The sequence below is a fragment of the Meriones unguiculatus genome, chromosome 18 (assembly GCF_030254825.1).
Source record: "Meriones unguiculatus strain TT.TT164.6M chromosome 18, Bangor_MerUng_6.1, whole genome shotgun sequence".
Classification (NCBI taxonomy): domain Eukaryota; kingdom Metazoa; phylum Chordata; class Mammalia; order Rodentia; family Muridae; genus Meriones; species Meriones unguiculatus.
In genome coordinates, this window is record NC_083365.1 from 39,866,795 (window position 1) to 39,879,949 (window position 13,155).

General features: G+C 38.9%; 1 protein-coding gene across 5 annotated transcripts in view; it reads left to right on the forward strand.

The window, feature by feature from the left end:
• The window catches only part of Iftap (intraflagellar transport associated protein), a 73,923-nt gene that overhangs the window by 40,157 nt on the left and 20,611 nt on the right, over positions 1-13,155 (forward strand). For 3 of the 5 annotated variants that reach the window (XM_021651900.2, XM_060371494.1, XM_060371495.1), the window contains 3 exons: positions 1,983-2,140; positions 3,105-3,176; positions 5,955-6,021. The exons of 1 other annotated variant lie outside the window; for it this stretch is intronic. In XM_021651900.2, the coding sequence (XP_021507575.1) occupies positions 1,983-2,140; positions 3,105-3,176; positions 5,955-6,021 (297 nt within the window). The remainder of the gene's footprint in view (positions 1-1,982; positions 2,141-3,104; positions 3,177-5,954; positions 6,022-13,155) is intronic. One more of the 5 variants, XM_021651904.2, reaches the window with a different exon arrangement.

Below are 13,155 nucleotides of genomic sequence, written 5' to 3' on the forward strand. Positions count from 1 at the left end.
TATTTATCCTGAATCCTTAAGTCTTCTTGGACTGTTGAAAGCTTTTATTTATTTATTTTAAAAGATTTATTTCCCTTTTCTTTACTGTGTTTCTTTCCTATTTTGTCCTACAAGGAGTTTTTCTCTTATTGTTTTACTGTTTTAATTCAAGGTAGCAAAGGGAGGTTAGGGTAGGTTTTAGAGTCAGAAAGCTTGGGTTCAAATCCCAACTGTTACCTTGAACATGTTAGTTAATCACTATTAGCCTGAGTTACTATTCTCTTTAAAGTGGGGATGGAAACAGGATACCTTTGAGGGATTTTGGAAGATTTAAATGAAATGATTCTTGAGATACTTGGAAAAGAACATTCAACACTCAGCGACCTTTAGTCCTTAATAATTTTATTGTTGCTAATTGTATTACTTAATTGTATGTGTGTGTGTGTGTGTGTGTGAGAGAGAGAGAGAGAGAGACAAAATTTCTTGACAAGGCAACTTAAGGAAAGAAGAAACGGTTTATTTTGGCTCAGTCTGAGGGTAAAGTATGTCAGGGGCAGGTGTGGTGGTTAGTGTGAAGACTCTGGTCACATTCTATCCCGGGACGAAGCAGAGACTACTTGTACTCAGTGTACTTCCTCCTTCTTATTTCCTGCAAGACTCTAGCCCATGGAATGCTCCTTCATGGCTTCAGGATGAGTCCTCCCACGTTATTTAACCTAACCTTGATCGTTTTTCACAGGTGTGCCTGGAAGCTTGTCTCTAAGTGTTCTTAGATCCTGTCAAGTTGACAGCCAATATTACCATCATAACCATCATGCTAATATTAATTTTTGTTGCCTAAGCCATTGCCTCAGTATAGATGACAGACAGTCACCTCGGAGTGTGATATTCCTTCCACACTTCAGCCTACATTTGCAGCTGTGTTTCAGTCATTTCCTCCAAAATACCTCAAATGCAAACATGCAAGTTCTAGATTTATTATTTCTTATCCAACTTATTCTATTTTGTTCTCCCAATTTCTGTTCATAGTGTCATAATATAATTTTTGCAGTCTCTTAATTTTGAATTAATTTTAGGTTCTTTTCTTCTCCTAAGGAAAAATCATAACTGTGCATGGATTTTAATGTAGAGATATTGCATATATATGTGTGTATGTATGTATATATATGTATGTGTGCATATATATGTATGTATGTATATTTGTTTTTTTTGAGGCAGGGTTTCTCTGTATAACCCTGGTTGTCCTGGAACTCACTTTGTAGACAAGGCTGGCCTCAAACTCACATAGATCTACCTGCTTCTGCCTCCTGAGTGCTGGGATTAAAGGTGTGTACCACCACTACCCTACAAGAGGTATTGCTTATGATTATAAAGAGCTAAGAATGGACATTGACTAAGTAAATTATCTCACATGTATATAATGGAGTTCTCTCTAACTTAAAGTTATGTAGAATAATATTCAATATCATAAAAATACTATTGCCAAATTGAATTTTAGCATTTATATATTCTATTTTGCGTTTTAGAAGTAAATGGGGACATAAAAAACGAACAGATAAGCACTCAGAACATTTTATTGTGGTTATTCTGCTGTGTAGGATTAACGGGATGATTTTCATATTTATTCTTTTTTCATAATTTTTTAAAAAGTAGACATATGCTGCTTCCATATGTGGAAAAAAGGTTCATTATCTCAAGCGAGATAAATTATGTCTCAAATTTTTGAGGGAACTGTACTTTCCTGAACTTTTAAATGATAAAAAATAGTGCTGGTATATAGTAGACAACGTTCATTGAATGTTGAAGTAGCGTTATCTTTTTATGCAGTTTTAGAATAACTTTAATATATTTAAGAGTATTTAAGGCTTCAAGAAACTTCTACTCATATAGGTCTTTTCAAAGTATTCCTTTTTTGGAAGGGGGAGAAAAATTTTTGATAAGCACAAAAGAAACCCACCTGGCCACAATGGCTGTTTTTAATAATTCATAACTTACCATTTCAGAGGATAATGTGGCTAAAGGGGGAGCACATGGAACCGACTCATCAGAAAATATATTTCCTGTTGAAAAATGGACTCAAAAGAATGAATCAAATGGTCATCATTTTAGAAATACAACCATTTTTCTTCATACTTCATCAGAAGGCTCAGAAGAGGACCAGGTAATTGTGTCTTATATTTATAGAAACAACTTGAAGAAGAAAACATTCTTCCTAGAAAAGAGGCCATTCAAACAGCACTCTGTTGAGAATTAAGTCATTATGTGCCAGTGTTTGATTATCCTTAAAAACTTCATGAAATTATATATTTTGCTTTTTAACAAGAGTTCCCTTTTCTACTTCTTTATATAAAATGGGCTTACTTTTACTTGTCCTAAACTTAGACTTCACATTTAGACTTAAAGCAGAAGCCATTACCTTACTTTTTCTAAGATTTGGTTCCTAGATATTAAATGCTGGCCTCTAATCATCAAGACTTTATTGGCACTATTCATCGACTCCTCTTTGGCTGCTGTGTTTCATTATCAATGAGTGGTAATTCATAGTGTTCTCTTTTTAAGCCATTTGAGTTTCCATTAGTTTTCTAAAGTCAACTGAGTTTCTGTTTCTGCTTTGCAATGTTGCATGCGATATTAAGGACAGAATCACTTGAGACTTTGATTTTATAAGGGGTCAAAAGTCTCTGTGATAGAAATATGTTTGTATAGAACAGAGGTTTATAACCCCTTTTCTCAGTTTGGTGCTGCTGCTGGCTGAGTTATGAGCTGTTTTTCATAAAGGATTCGTACTCTACAAGTGTGAGATATATTAAATACAGAGAGGCTAGAATTGTTAAGTTGCCTTGTCTTCTCGTAGCTTGAAAACACTGTCGTTGCAGTCTCTGATTTGTGCATTCAAATCAGAGGGGGGCTGCCTAGGAGGTAGATCATCTGTCTGTTTTATATACAAGCATGCTGGGTTAAGTCATCTGCTCTATGTTAGATGAGACTAGGGTACCAGAATCACAGTTGGACTTGCTGAAACCTAGCCCCTCACCACTGCTATAGCTTAGAAAATCTGGTCTTTCATATCTAGGTAGGAACAGAAACCATTATTTCCTGTCTGTGTGTCCTTACTATGTTTTCAGATAGTGATTGACGAAGGCCAGAAAGTTAGCAGCTCCTTTCAAGGTGATATGACCCGGGCTGGAAAGGTGAAGGTAAGGCCCAATTTAGTTGTCTGCTTTGGGAAGAACACACAACAAACAAATGAACTCTGTTAGCAACTTTTCTGTTACTGTGATGAATCACCATGACCAAGGTAACTTTGCAAGAAAGAACATATTTGAGCTTATGGTTCCAGAAGGATAAAAGTCCTCAAGGTGGGAAGGCATAATTACAAGTAGCAGGCAGCAGGAAACCCAGAACTCAAATCATCAACCACAAGCAGGAAGCAGAGAAACAAACAAACAAACAAACAAACAAACAAAAACACGGCTTTTTACTCACAAAGCCCACTTCCAGTGACAAACTTCTAGCAAGGCCTCACCTCCTGAACCTCATTACTTACCCATTGGGCACCAAATATTCAATTACTAGAGCCTATGGGAGACAGACAGCTCATATTCAAACTACCTTACAAACCAATGTACAAACACTAGACTCTTGCTTTCCTTTGTATGCAACTGGAGGATTCACCAGATTTTATCCTTGAAAGGTTTTCTCTTTTAAATCAGCGTTGGAGTATCTTAAATTGTTTGTGCTTGACTGGGCGCTGGATCTTTCCTCCTTAAAGTTTAACAAATGGAAAGGGCATTTTAGCATAATCATTAAAAAAAAAAGATGCTAGAATGTAAGTGGTTCTCAAATTCTAATACTGAAACTGTCCTATGGAAGGTGAATTTTGCTTTTGAGTTTACATGCCAAGTAATGGTTGCAGTTACGAGCGCACAAGCATGGACACGACCATTTGAACTTTCTGTGGGGCCAGCATGGTCTGCCTACGCTACAAGTCAGCTCAGGACAGAAAGCCACAGCCTACTTTGCTTTGCAGCTAAGGAATCTCAGTTTGTAATTTTAAGGTATTTTGTTAAGTCTCTGTTTAGGTTGTGAGCGTAAAGTGGATTGTGACCTTTACTACATGCCATGTGCCAGCTTTTTCTTAGTTTTTCTTATTTTAGATTTTTCTTATTTTCTCTTTGATAGTCCCCTGAGATGAATACATTTGTTAATCTAAAATGTCTCATTGTCAGTGTGTGATGGGAAGTGCTATTCTTTGTGGAATAGCTCTTTATTAAGATGTTGCTATTGGGTCTGGGAAGGTCATTTGCTGAGCTTCTTATTATTGAAGTAATTCACAGTTTTATTTGCCTGAAAGAGAGATTCCTTTCCCCCTCCCCCTTTTGGTTTTTTGAGACAGGGTTTCTCTGTGTAGCCTTGGCTGTCCGGGAACTCGCTCTGTAGACCAGGCTGGCTTCAAACTCAGAGATTGGTCTGCCACTGCCTCTCTTGCCCTGCTCATCTCTCCTGTGATTTACCTGGGCAGAATGATTTTGTTTTGAATGAATTTTTCTTTCCTGGTCTCTTTAGTTTCCTCTCTCTGACTCTCCAGAGTGCTATAAGAAAACATGCTATGAGCAACATATTGTAGCCCAGCACTGCCATCACTGGTTGCTTGAAAGCAGTAAAACCCAAACCAGGAATTTGCCATCTCCTCTGAGAGTAGATTTTAGTATGGTTATCCTATATTATATGACTAATATCTGCTTGTAAGTGAGTATATACCATGCATGTCTTTCTGGTTCTAGGTTACTTCACTCAGGATGATCACTTCTAATTCCATCTATTTGCAAATTTCATGACTTCCTTGTTTTTAATAGCTGAGTAGTATTCCATTGTGTAAATGTACCACAATTTTTTCATCCATTCTTCAGTTGAGGGACATCTAGGTTGTTTCCAGATTCTGTCTGTTACAAATAAAGCTGCTATGAGCATAGTTGAGCAAATGTCCTTGTTAAATGAAATCTACAGACCTAAAGAAGCTAAACAAGGACTACCCTAGGGAAGATACTTAATTCTCATTAGGAATGGCAAGCAGGATAAACACCAGAAGCCTTTGAAGAGAGGGAACAAGAAGGGAGCCTACAATAGATTCCCTCAGAAAGGCTCCACCCAACAGGGGATGGAAGCAGATGCAGAGACTCATAGCTAAACTTTGGGCAGAGTGCATGGAGTCTAATAGATGAAGTCAGGGGGTGGGGGATAGAAGGACCTGGAGGGGACAGGAGCTCCACAAGGAGAGCAACAAAGTCAAAATATCTGGGCCCAGGGAGCCCTGCAGAGACTGAGGCATCAACCAAGGACTATGTGTGGAGAAGACCTAGACCCCCTGCTCAGAAGTAGCCCATTGGCAACTCAGTCTCCATGTATGTTCCCGAGTAAGGGGAGCAGGGGCTGTCTCTGCCATAAACTCGGTTGCCTGCTTTTTCAACACTTCTTCCTGGAGGTTCGGCCTTGCCAAGCCACACAGGAAGAGGATCCAGGCAGTCCTGATGAGACTTGATAAGCTGGGCTCAGATGTCACGGGAAGAGGACTCCCCCTTTCGGGGGGGGGGAGATGGGGAGAGAAAAGGAGAGACCAGGAGGAGATGAGGGAGGGGGCTACAATCGGGATGTAAAATGACTAAGTTGTAAACAATAAAAAGAATATATAAAGAAAAAAATAATTCTGGGAAGAAAATTTGGAACAGAGTCCCTTATAAGAAAACTCCCAACCTGCATCCCCTCCACTGTAGAGAACAGAGTGCAGTTGTAAAGGCCTGGACTTGCAAATGGCCAGCTCCCTTCAACTGGGAAGCATACAGCTGCTTTGAATGGGGCCCTGAGAGCTCCAATGGAAGTAGATCCGGCCTTCAGCTGAGTGCTGTGTGTGTGGGTCCACGATTGTACTGCCTTTCTTCATGTCTGATATACACAAGATTATCTTCATCTTCTTGTAGGTAGACAACTTCATAGACTTAGAGGATCTGGATTCGGAGGAAGAGAGTAAGTCGCTGATGAACCAGGGTATGTGCTCTCTTTTCCAAATGTGACCTCTTTCTAGAAATTACAAGTGATTTATGTTGCTTTGTTATTTTAAGCAATCCTCACCTTCTCTCTTGATGAAAAAAGAAAAAAACCCTGAAGTTGTAGAATTTCTCTTTGAAAAGCAAAAACTTTTGCTCAATTGGTCAAAGCCTTTGAACCCTTTGGTTTAAGTGACATAGTGCTGTCACTTTGCTTCTCCCAAATTCAGAATAAATTAAACTATTAAATAATTGCATCACACACAGCTCTTATATAGTCATTGCCTTATTTCCCAGAACAGTAGTTATGTAAGCTGATATTATTTTAAAGAAAAATGTAAAAGCAATTGGCCATAAAAATCATAAAAATATAAAGATTGATCATAAAGTAAACAATAATATGCAGAATTTTATCTTTAAAATTTATGAAATATGTAAATGAACATATAAATGCTTTTTTAAAGTCCTTTTCCCAATCCAGTGAAAGAGGCTATATATTAATCTGTTGATGTTCATATGGAGGATTGCTTTCTTTCCTGGTTACCATTTTTGTATAGGCACAGGTATATTCAAGGGACATTTGGAGTTTGGGCTGGGGGGATATAGTTCAACTGAGTGTTGCCCAGAATGCATGAAGTCCTGTTGTTTGTCCTCAGCCAACATTAAAACTGGTGTGGTGGCACATGGGGTAATATTAGCACACGAAGATCAGAAATTCAGGTCATCCTTGACTACATAGCAAGCCACCAATAACAATAGGAGCAACAGAAAACCCTGGCTCTTTATTGGATGTGAGAGGACATCTTGAAGTTGATCTTTTCCTGTTGTCACACTGCTTAGTCATAACTCACATTATTGCCATTGTTGGGAGAAGAGGTTTCCTTGCAACCAGATTGGCATTAAAGTGGCTGTGAAAAATTGATCTGGGGTAGTAACTGCTTGGCACTTGATAGTGTAGGTCCCTGCCCTAGCTTTTTGGGTTACTTGAGTTGGTAAGGCTTTGGGAATTTAACGCAATGAAAATGTTTATTCTGCTTCTGAATGCCATAGTGCTCCATTGGAGGTACTGTTTCTCAAGTACCTTTTAGCCAGAAGACTGGGAGACTTGGAAGTTAGGCATTGCAGTGTGATCAGAGATTGAGAGAAATCACATCCTTCAGGGAACACTGCTGACTTCATATCACAGTGACTCTGAGTTTTTGTAAGACCTGCTTAAGGGAGAGCCAAGGATGGTTAAGCAAATATTTTGGTTGATTTTGGAGAGTGAAATTTGCTTTTTAAAAAAAATGCAGATTCCTGTACCTTACTCCTATAAGAAAATCTAATTTACTAGTTCTTTGGTGGCGTCCCATGAGCTAAATTTTAACAATTCTGATTCTGCTATTGTTTGAGGTTGATACTTTAGGATACTGGATCTTGTCTCTATATAAAACATTTATTAGATAAAATCAGTTTTACAGGTGAGCAGAAGGGTGCCTGTGTTAGGCATTTTTGGGATGAAGTTTCTCACTTCCTGCTAGCAGTGGGAAGGTCTGTACTTGTCATCAGTCATTTGGCCTGCCATTCTTTGGCTTTCCCCAATAGAAACTGTGGATAGCTGAGAAGAATCTCTGTGAGTGGTGTTATTTGGCAGTTGTTATATCCTTTAGCATTTGATAGCAGTGAGCTGTAGCCACAGACAGGAGGGAGCAGCCACACGTAGCACCCTCTACGGTTGCAATTCTGCTGCTGGCTCTGACGAGCGTGCCCCTTTGCTTTACTTGTTGGTTCAGCTACTATTCTTTTTTTTTTTTTTATGAAATATTTTATTTGAATCAAAAAACCAAACTAAAACAAAAGAACAAAAAAAAAAAAAAAAAAAAAAGGAAAGAAAAAACCCCCACAAACCAAACTTATACATAGCCTTACTGACGATGGGATTTCAGCTACTATTCTTGAATAGGTCTAGGACATCAGGATCCTTATCTTTATAAGTGTTGACCTAGAGAGTTGGCATGCCTCAGGCCTTGGCAGGGCCAGTGTTGTACCTCCAGGGCCAAGGGCATCTGAGAGTTTTGAAAGCTCTCTAGAGTTCTTCAGAGCTCTTTGAAACTGACAAAGTTTTGCTGAAGAGTGAATGTACTTCAGGAGCTGCAGTGGTCACCTGGGCTCATTGTGTAGTTATTGTGTGTGTTTCTCAAGGTGTCTGTAGTGTTCAGAACAGTCAGTATAAGCATCAGTGTTACCTGGCTGGCTGTTTACAAGTCCAGTGCTGGAAGCTGCCAGTGTAACATAGGAAAACAGCTATTAATTAGGGAGTCACATTGTCCGATACCCAACATCTTTGCTTATTGCAACATTATTTCAGGGACATGATCAGGTTTGCTTATAACAAGAACCTAAACAAAGTATCACTAATGCTAATAGTGATTTATGAACCTTTAACACTGTTTAACAGTGTTGAACACCAGGCATGTGTGTCAGAGAGAGGTGGATCCCCCTCATCTGTTTCACACTGACATAAACCAATGTGGCCAGTGTATTTAATTTTTTTTTTTTTTACATCTATCTTTCCTATTTATTTGTGACATTGGTTTCATTAAATATTTTAAGTATGCTTCTTGGTTACCATGTTTATTTCCTTCTTTAAAATATTGAATAAAAAATCTCACCAGTATCATGTTTCCAGAAACTAGATAGCAGGAGGTCTTGTATTTGTGTGTAAACAATTGAACCAAGTCTCAGTGGACTTGAATGAAATAGTTAAGAATGTCTCTTGTGTGAAATGACATGTGAATTGATGACTGACAGTTGATTCAGTCCACAGTGATCTATTCTTTTTATTTTATTATTATTATTATTTTTTATCAGTTACATTTTATTAATTCTGTATCCCAGCCGTGTCCCGATCCCTCATTCCCTCCCAGTCCCTCCCTCCCTCCCTCATCTCCACCGTGCCCCTTTCCAAGTCCACTGATAGGGGGGACCTCCTCTCCATTCATCTGATCCTGTTTTATCAGGTATCTTCAGGACTGGCTGCAAAGCCCTCCTCTGTGGCCTAACAGGACTGCTCCTCCCTTCGGGGGTGGGGAGACCAAAGAGCCAGTCATTAAGTTCCTGTTAGAAATAGTCCTTGTTCCCCTCACTTTGGGAAACCAATTGGTTACTGAGCTACCACAAGCTACATCTGAGTAGAGGTTCTAGGTTATATCCATACATGGTCCTTGGTTGAATGTCAGTCTCAGAAAAGACCCTGTGCCCAGATATATTTGGTCCTTGTGGAGCTCCTATCCTTTCCCCAACAGACTAACTCCCCTTCTTATGATTCCCTGTACTCTGCCAAAGGTTTGGTCATGAGCCTTTGCTTTGAAAACACTGCTAGTTAGAGTCTTTCAGATGCGCTCAGTAGACTCCTGTCATACGCACATCCCATCTGTCTTTCTAAACGAGGATTGATCATCTTACCCCATGTCTGCTCAATTGATTATCTTTTTTAGGTGTATAGATTTCATTATGTTTATCATATCTTATAGGTCTATATAAGTGAGTATATCCCGTGTTTGTCTTTCTCCTTCTGGGATATTTCACTCAGAATGATCTTTTCTAGATCCCACCATTTGCCTGCAAATTTCATGATTTCCTCCTTTTTGATTGCTGAGTAGTATTCTATTGTGTAAAAATACCACAATTTCTGTACTCATTCCTCCGTTGATGGACATCTGGGTTGTTTCCGGGTTCTAGCTATTACAAATAAAGCTGCTATAAACATGGTTGAGCAAGTATCCCTTTTGTGTACTTGAACGAACTTTGGGTATATACCTAGCAGTGGTATAGCTGGGTCTTGAGGAAGCACTATTCCTAATTGTCTTAGAAAGCGCCAGATAGCTTTCCAGAGTGGTTGTACCAGTTTACATTCCCACCAGCAGTGGAGGAGGGTTCCCCTTTCTCCACAACCTCTCCAGCATGTGTTATCGCTTGAGTTTTTCATCTTGGCCATTCTGATGGGTGTAAGGTGATATCTCAGGGTCGTTTTGATTTGCATTTCCCTGATGGCTAATGAGGATGAACATTTCTTTAAGTGTTTTTCTGCCATTCGATATTCCTCTGTCGAGAATTCTCTGTTTAGCTCTGTTCCCCATTTTTTAATTGGATTACTTGGATTGCTGCTTTTCAGCTTCTTTAGTTCTTTGTATATACTGGATATTAGTCCTCTGTCAGATAAAGGGTTAGTGAAAATTCTTTCCCAATCTGTAGGCAGTCGTTTTGTTTTGATGACGGTATCCTTTGCTTTACAGAAACTTTTCAGTTTCATGAGGTCCCATTTATTGATTGTTGCTCTTAGAGCCTGTGCTGTTGGTGTTCTGTTTAGGATGTTGTCTCCTGTGCCAATGAGTTCTAGGCTGTTCCCCACTTTTTTTTCCAATTGATTTAGGGTATCTGGTTTTATGTTGAGGTCCTTGATCCACTTTGACTCTAGTTTTGTGCAGGGTGATAAATATGGATCTATTTTCATTTTTCTGCATGTAGACATCCAGTTGGTCCAGCACCATTTGTTGAAGATGCTGTCTTTTTTCCATTGAATGGAATTGGCTTCTTTGTCAAATATCGAGTATTCATAGGTGTGTGGGTTTATTTCTGGGTCTTCTATGTGGTTCCATTGATCCTCCTTTCTGTTTCTATGCCAATACCATGCAGTTTTTATTACTGTTGCCCTGTAGTACAGCTTGAGATCAGGGATGGAGATACCTCCAGATGATCTGTTGTTGTACAGGATCGTTTTGGAGATTCTGGGTTTTTTGTTTCTCCATATGAAGCTGAGAATCTTTTTTTCAAGGTCTGTAAAGAATTGAGTTGGTATTTTGATGGGAATTGCATTGAATCTGTAGATTGCTTTTGGCAGTATGGCCATTTTCACAATGTTAATCCTACCAATCCATGAGCACGGGAGATCTTTCCATCTTCTGATATCTTCTTCGATTTCTTTCTTCAGAGACTTGAAGTTTTTCTCAAACAGGTCTTTCACTTGCTTGGTTAGAGTCACACCAAGGTACTTTATGTTATTAGTGGCTATTGTGAAGGGTGTTGTTTCCCTAATTTCTTTCTCAGCCTTTTTGTCTTTGGTATATAGGAGGGCTTCTGATTTTTTTGAGTTGATTTTGTATCCTGCCACTTTGCTGAAGGTGTTTATCAGCTGAAGGAGTTCTCTGGTTGAATTTTTGGGGTCGCTCATGTATACTATCATATCATCTGCAAATAGTGACACTTTGACCTCTTCCTTTCCGATTTGTATCCCCTTGATCTCCTTTAGTTGTCTTCTTGCTCTGGCTAGGACTTCAAGTACTAAGTTGAAGAGATATGGGGACAATGGACAGCCTTGTCTTGTCCCTGATTTCAGTGGGATTGATTTAAGTTTCTCTCCATTGAGTTTGATGTTAGCTATAGGCTTGCTGTATATTGCCTTTACTATCTTTAGGTATGTGCCTTGTATCCCTGATCTCTCCAAGACTTTAAACATGAATGGGTGTTGGACTTTGTCAAATGCTTTTTCAGCATCTAAGGAGATGATCATGTGGTTTTTCTCCTTCAGTTTGTTTATGTAGTGGATTACATTGATGGATTTCCGTATGTTGAACCACCCTTGCATGCCTGGGATGAAGCCTACTTGGTCATGGTGGATGATATCTTTGATATGTTGGATTCGGTTTGCAAGTATTTTATTGAGTATTTTTGCGTCAATGTTCATAAGAGAGATAGGCCTGAAGTTCTCCTTTTTTGTTGGGTCTTTGTGTGGTTTAGGTATTAAGGTGACTGTGGCTTCATAGAATGAGTTTGGTAGTGTTCCTTCTGTTTCTATTTTGTGGAATAGCTTGAGGAGAATTGGAGTTAGCACTTCTTTGAAGGTCTTGTAGAATTCTGCGCTGAAGCCATCTGGTCCAGGGCTTTTTTTTGGAGGGGAGACTGTTAATGACTGCTTTGATTTCCTTGGGAGATATAGGGCTATTCAGTCTTTCTACCTGATCTTGACTTAGTTTTGGTAGATGGAATCTTTCAAGAAAATTATCCATTTCATTTAGATTTTCAAATTTTGTGGCATATAGGCTTTTGTAGTATGACCTAATAATTGTTTGGATTTCCTCAGTGTCTGTTGTTATGTCCCCATTTTCATTTCTGATTTTGCTGATCTGGATAGTTTCTCTCTGCTTTTTAGTTAGTTTGGCTAAGGGTTTGTCTATCTTGTTGATTTTCTCAAAGAACCAGCTTTTTGTTTCATTGATTCTTTAGATAGTTTTATTTGTTTCTAGTTGATTGATTTCAGCCCTTAGTTTGATTATTTCCAGCCGTCTGCTCCTCTTGGGTGTATCTGCTTCTTTTTTTTTCTAGGGTTTTCAGTTGGGCCCTTAAGTTGTTTGTATGTGATGTTACGAATTTCTTCTTGCAGGCACTTAGTGCTATAAATTTTCCTCTGAGCACTGCTTTCAATGTGTCCCATAAATTTGGGTATGTTGTGCCTTCCTTTTCATTGAATTCTAGGAAGTCTTTAATTTCTTTCTTTATTTCTTCCTTAACCCAGCTGTCATTGAGTCGTAAGTTGTTCAGTTTCCATGTGCGTGTCGGCTTTTTGTTGTTTCTGTTGTTGTTGAGGTCGAGCTTTAGTCCATGGTGGTCAGATAGTATACAAGGGATTATTTCAATCCTTTTGTATCTGTTGAGGCTTGCTTTGTGACCCACTATATGGTCTATTTTGGAAAAGGTTCCATGCGGTGCTGAAAAGAAGGTGTACTCTTTTGAGATCTGTAGACGTCTATTAGGTCCATTTGATTTAGGGATTCTGTGAGTGCTTTTATTTCCCTATTTGGTGTCTGTCTAGTTGATCTGTCCCTTGGTGAGAGTGGAGTGTTGAAGTCTCCCACTATTAAGGTATTAGGATCAATGTATGATTTAAGCTTTAATAATGTTTCATTTACGAATGTCGGTGCTCTTGTATTTGGGGCATAGATATTCAAGATCGTGATGTCCTCTTGGTGGATTTTTCCTTTGATGAGAATATAGTGGCCCTCCTTATCTTTTTTGATTAACTTGGGTTGAAAGTCTATTTTATTAGATATTAGGATGGCTACTCCAGCTTGTTTTCTGGAACCATTTGCTTGAAAAACAG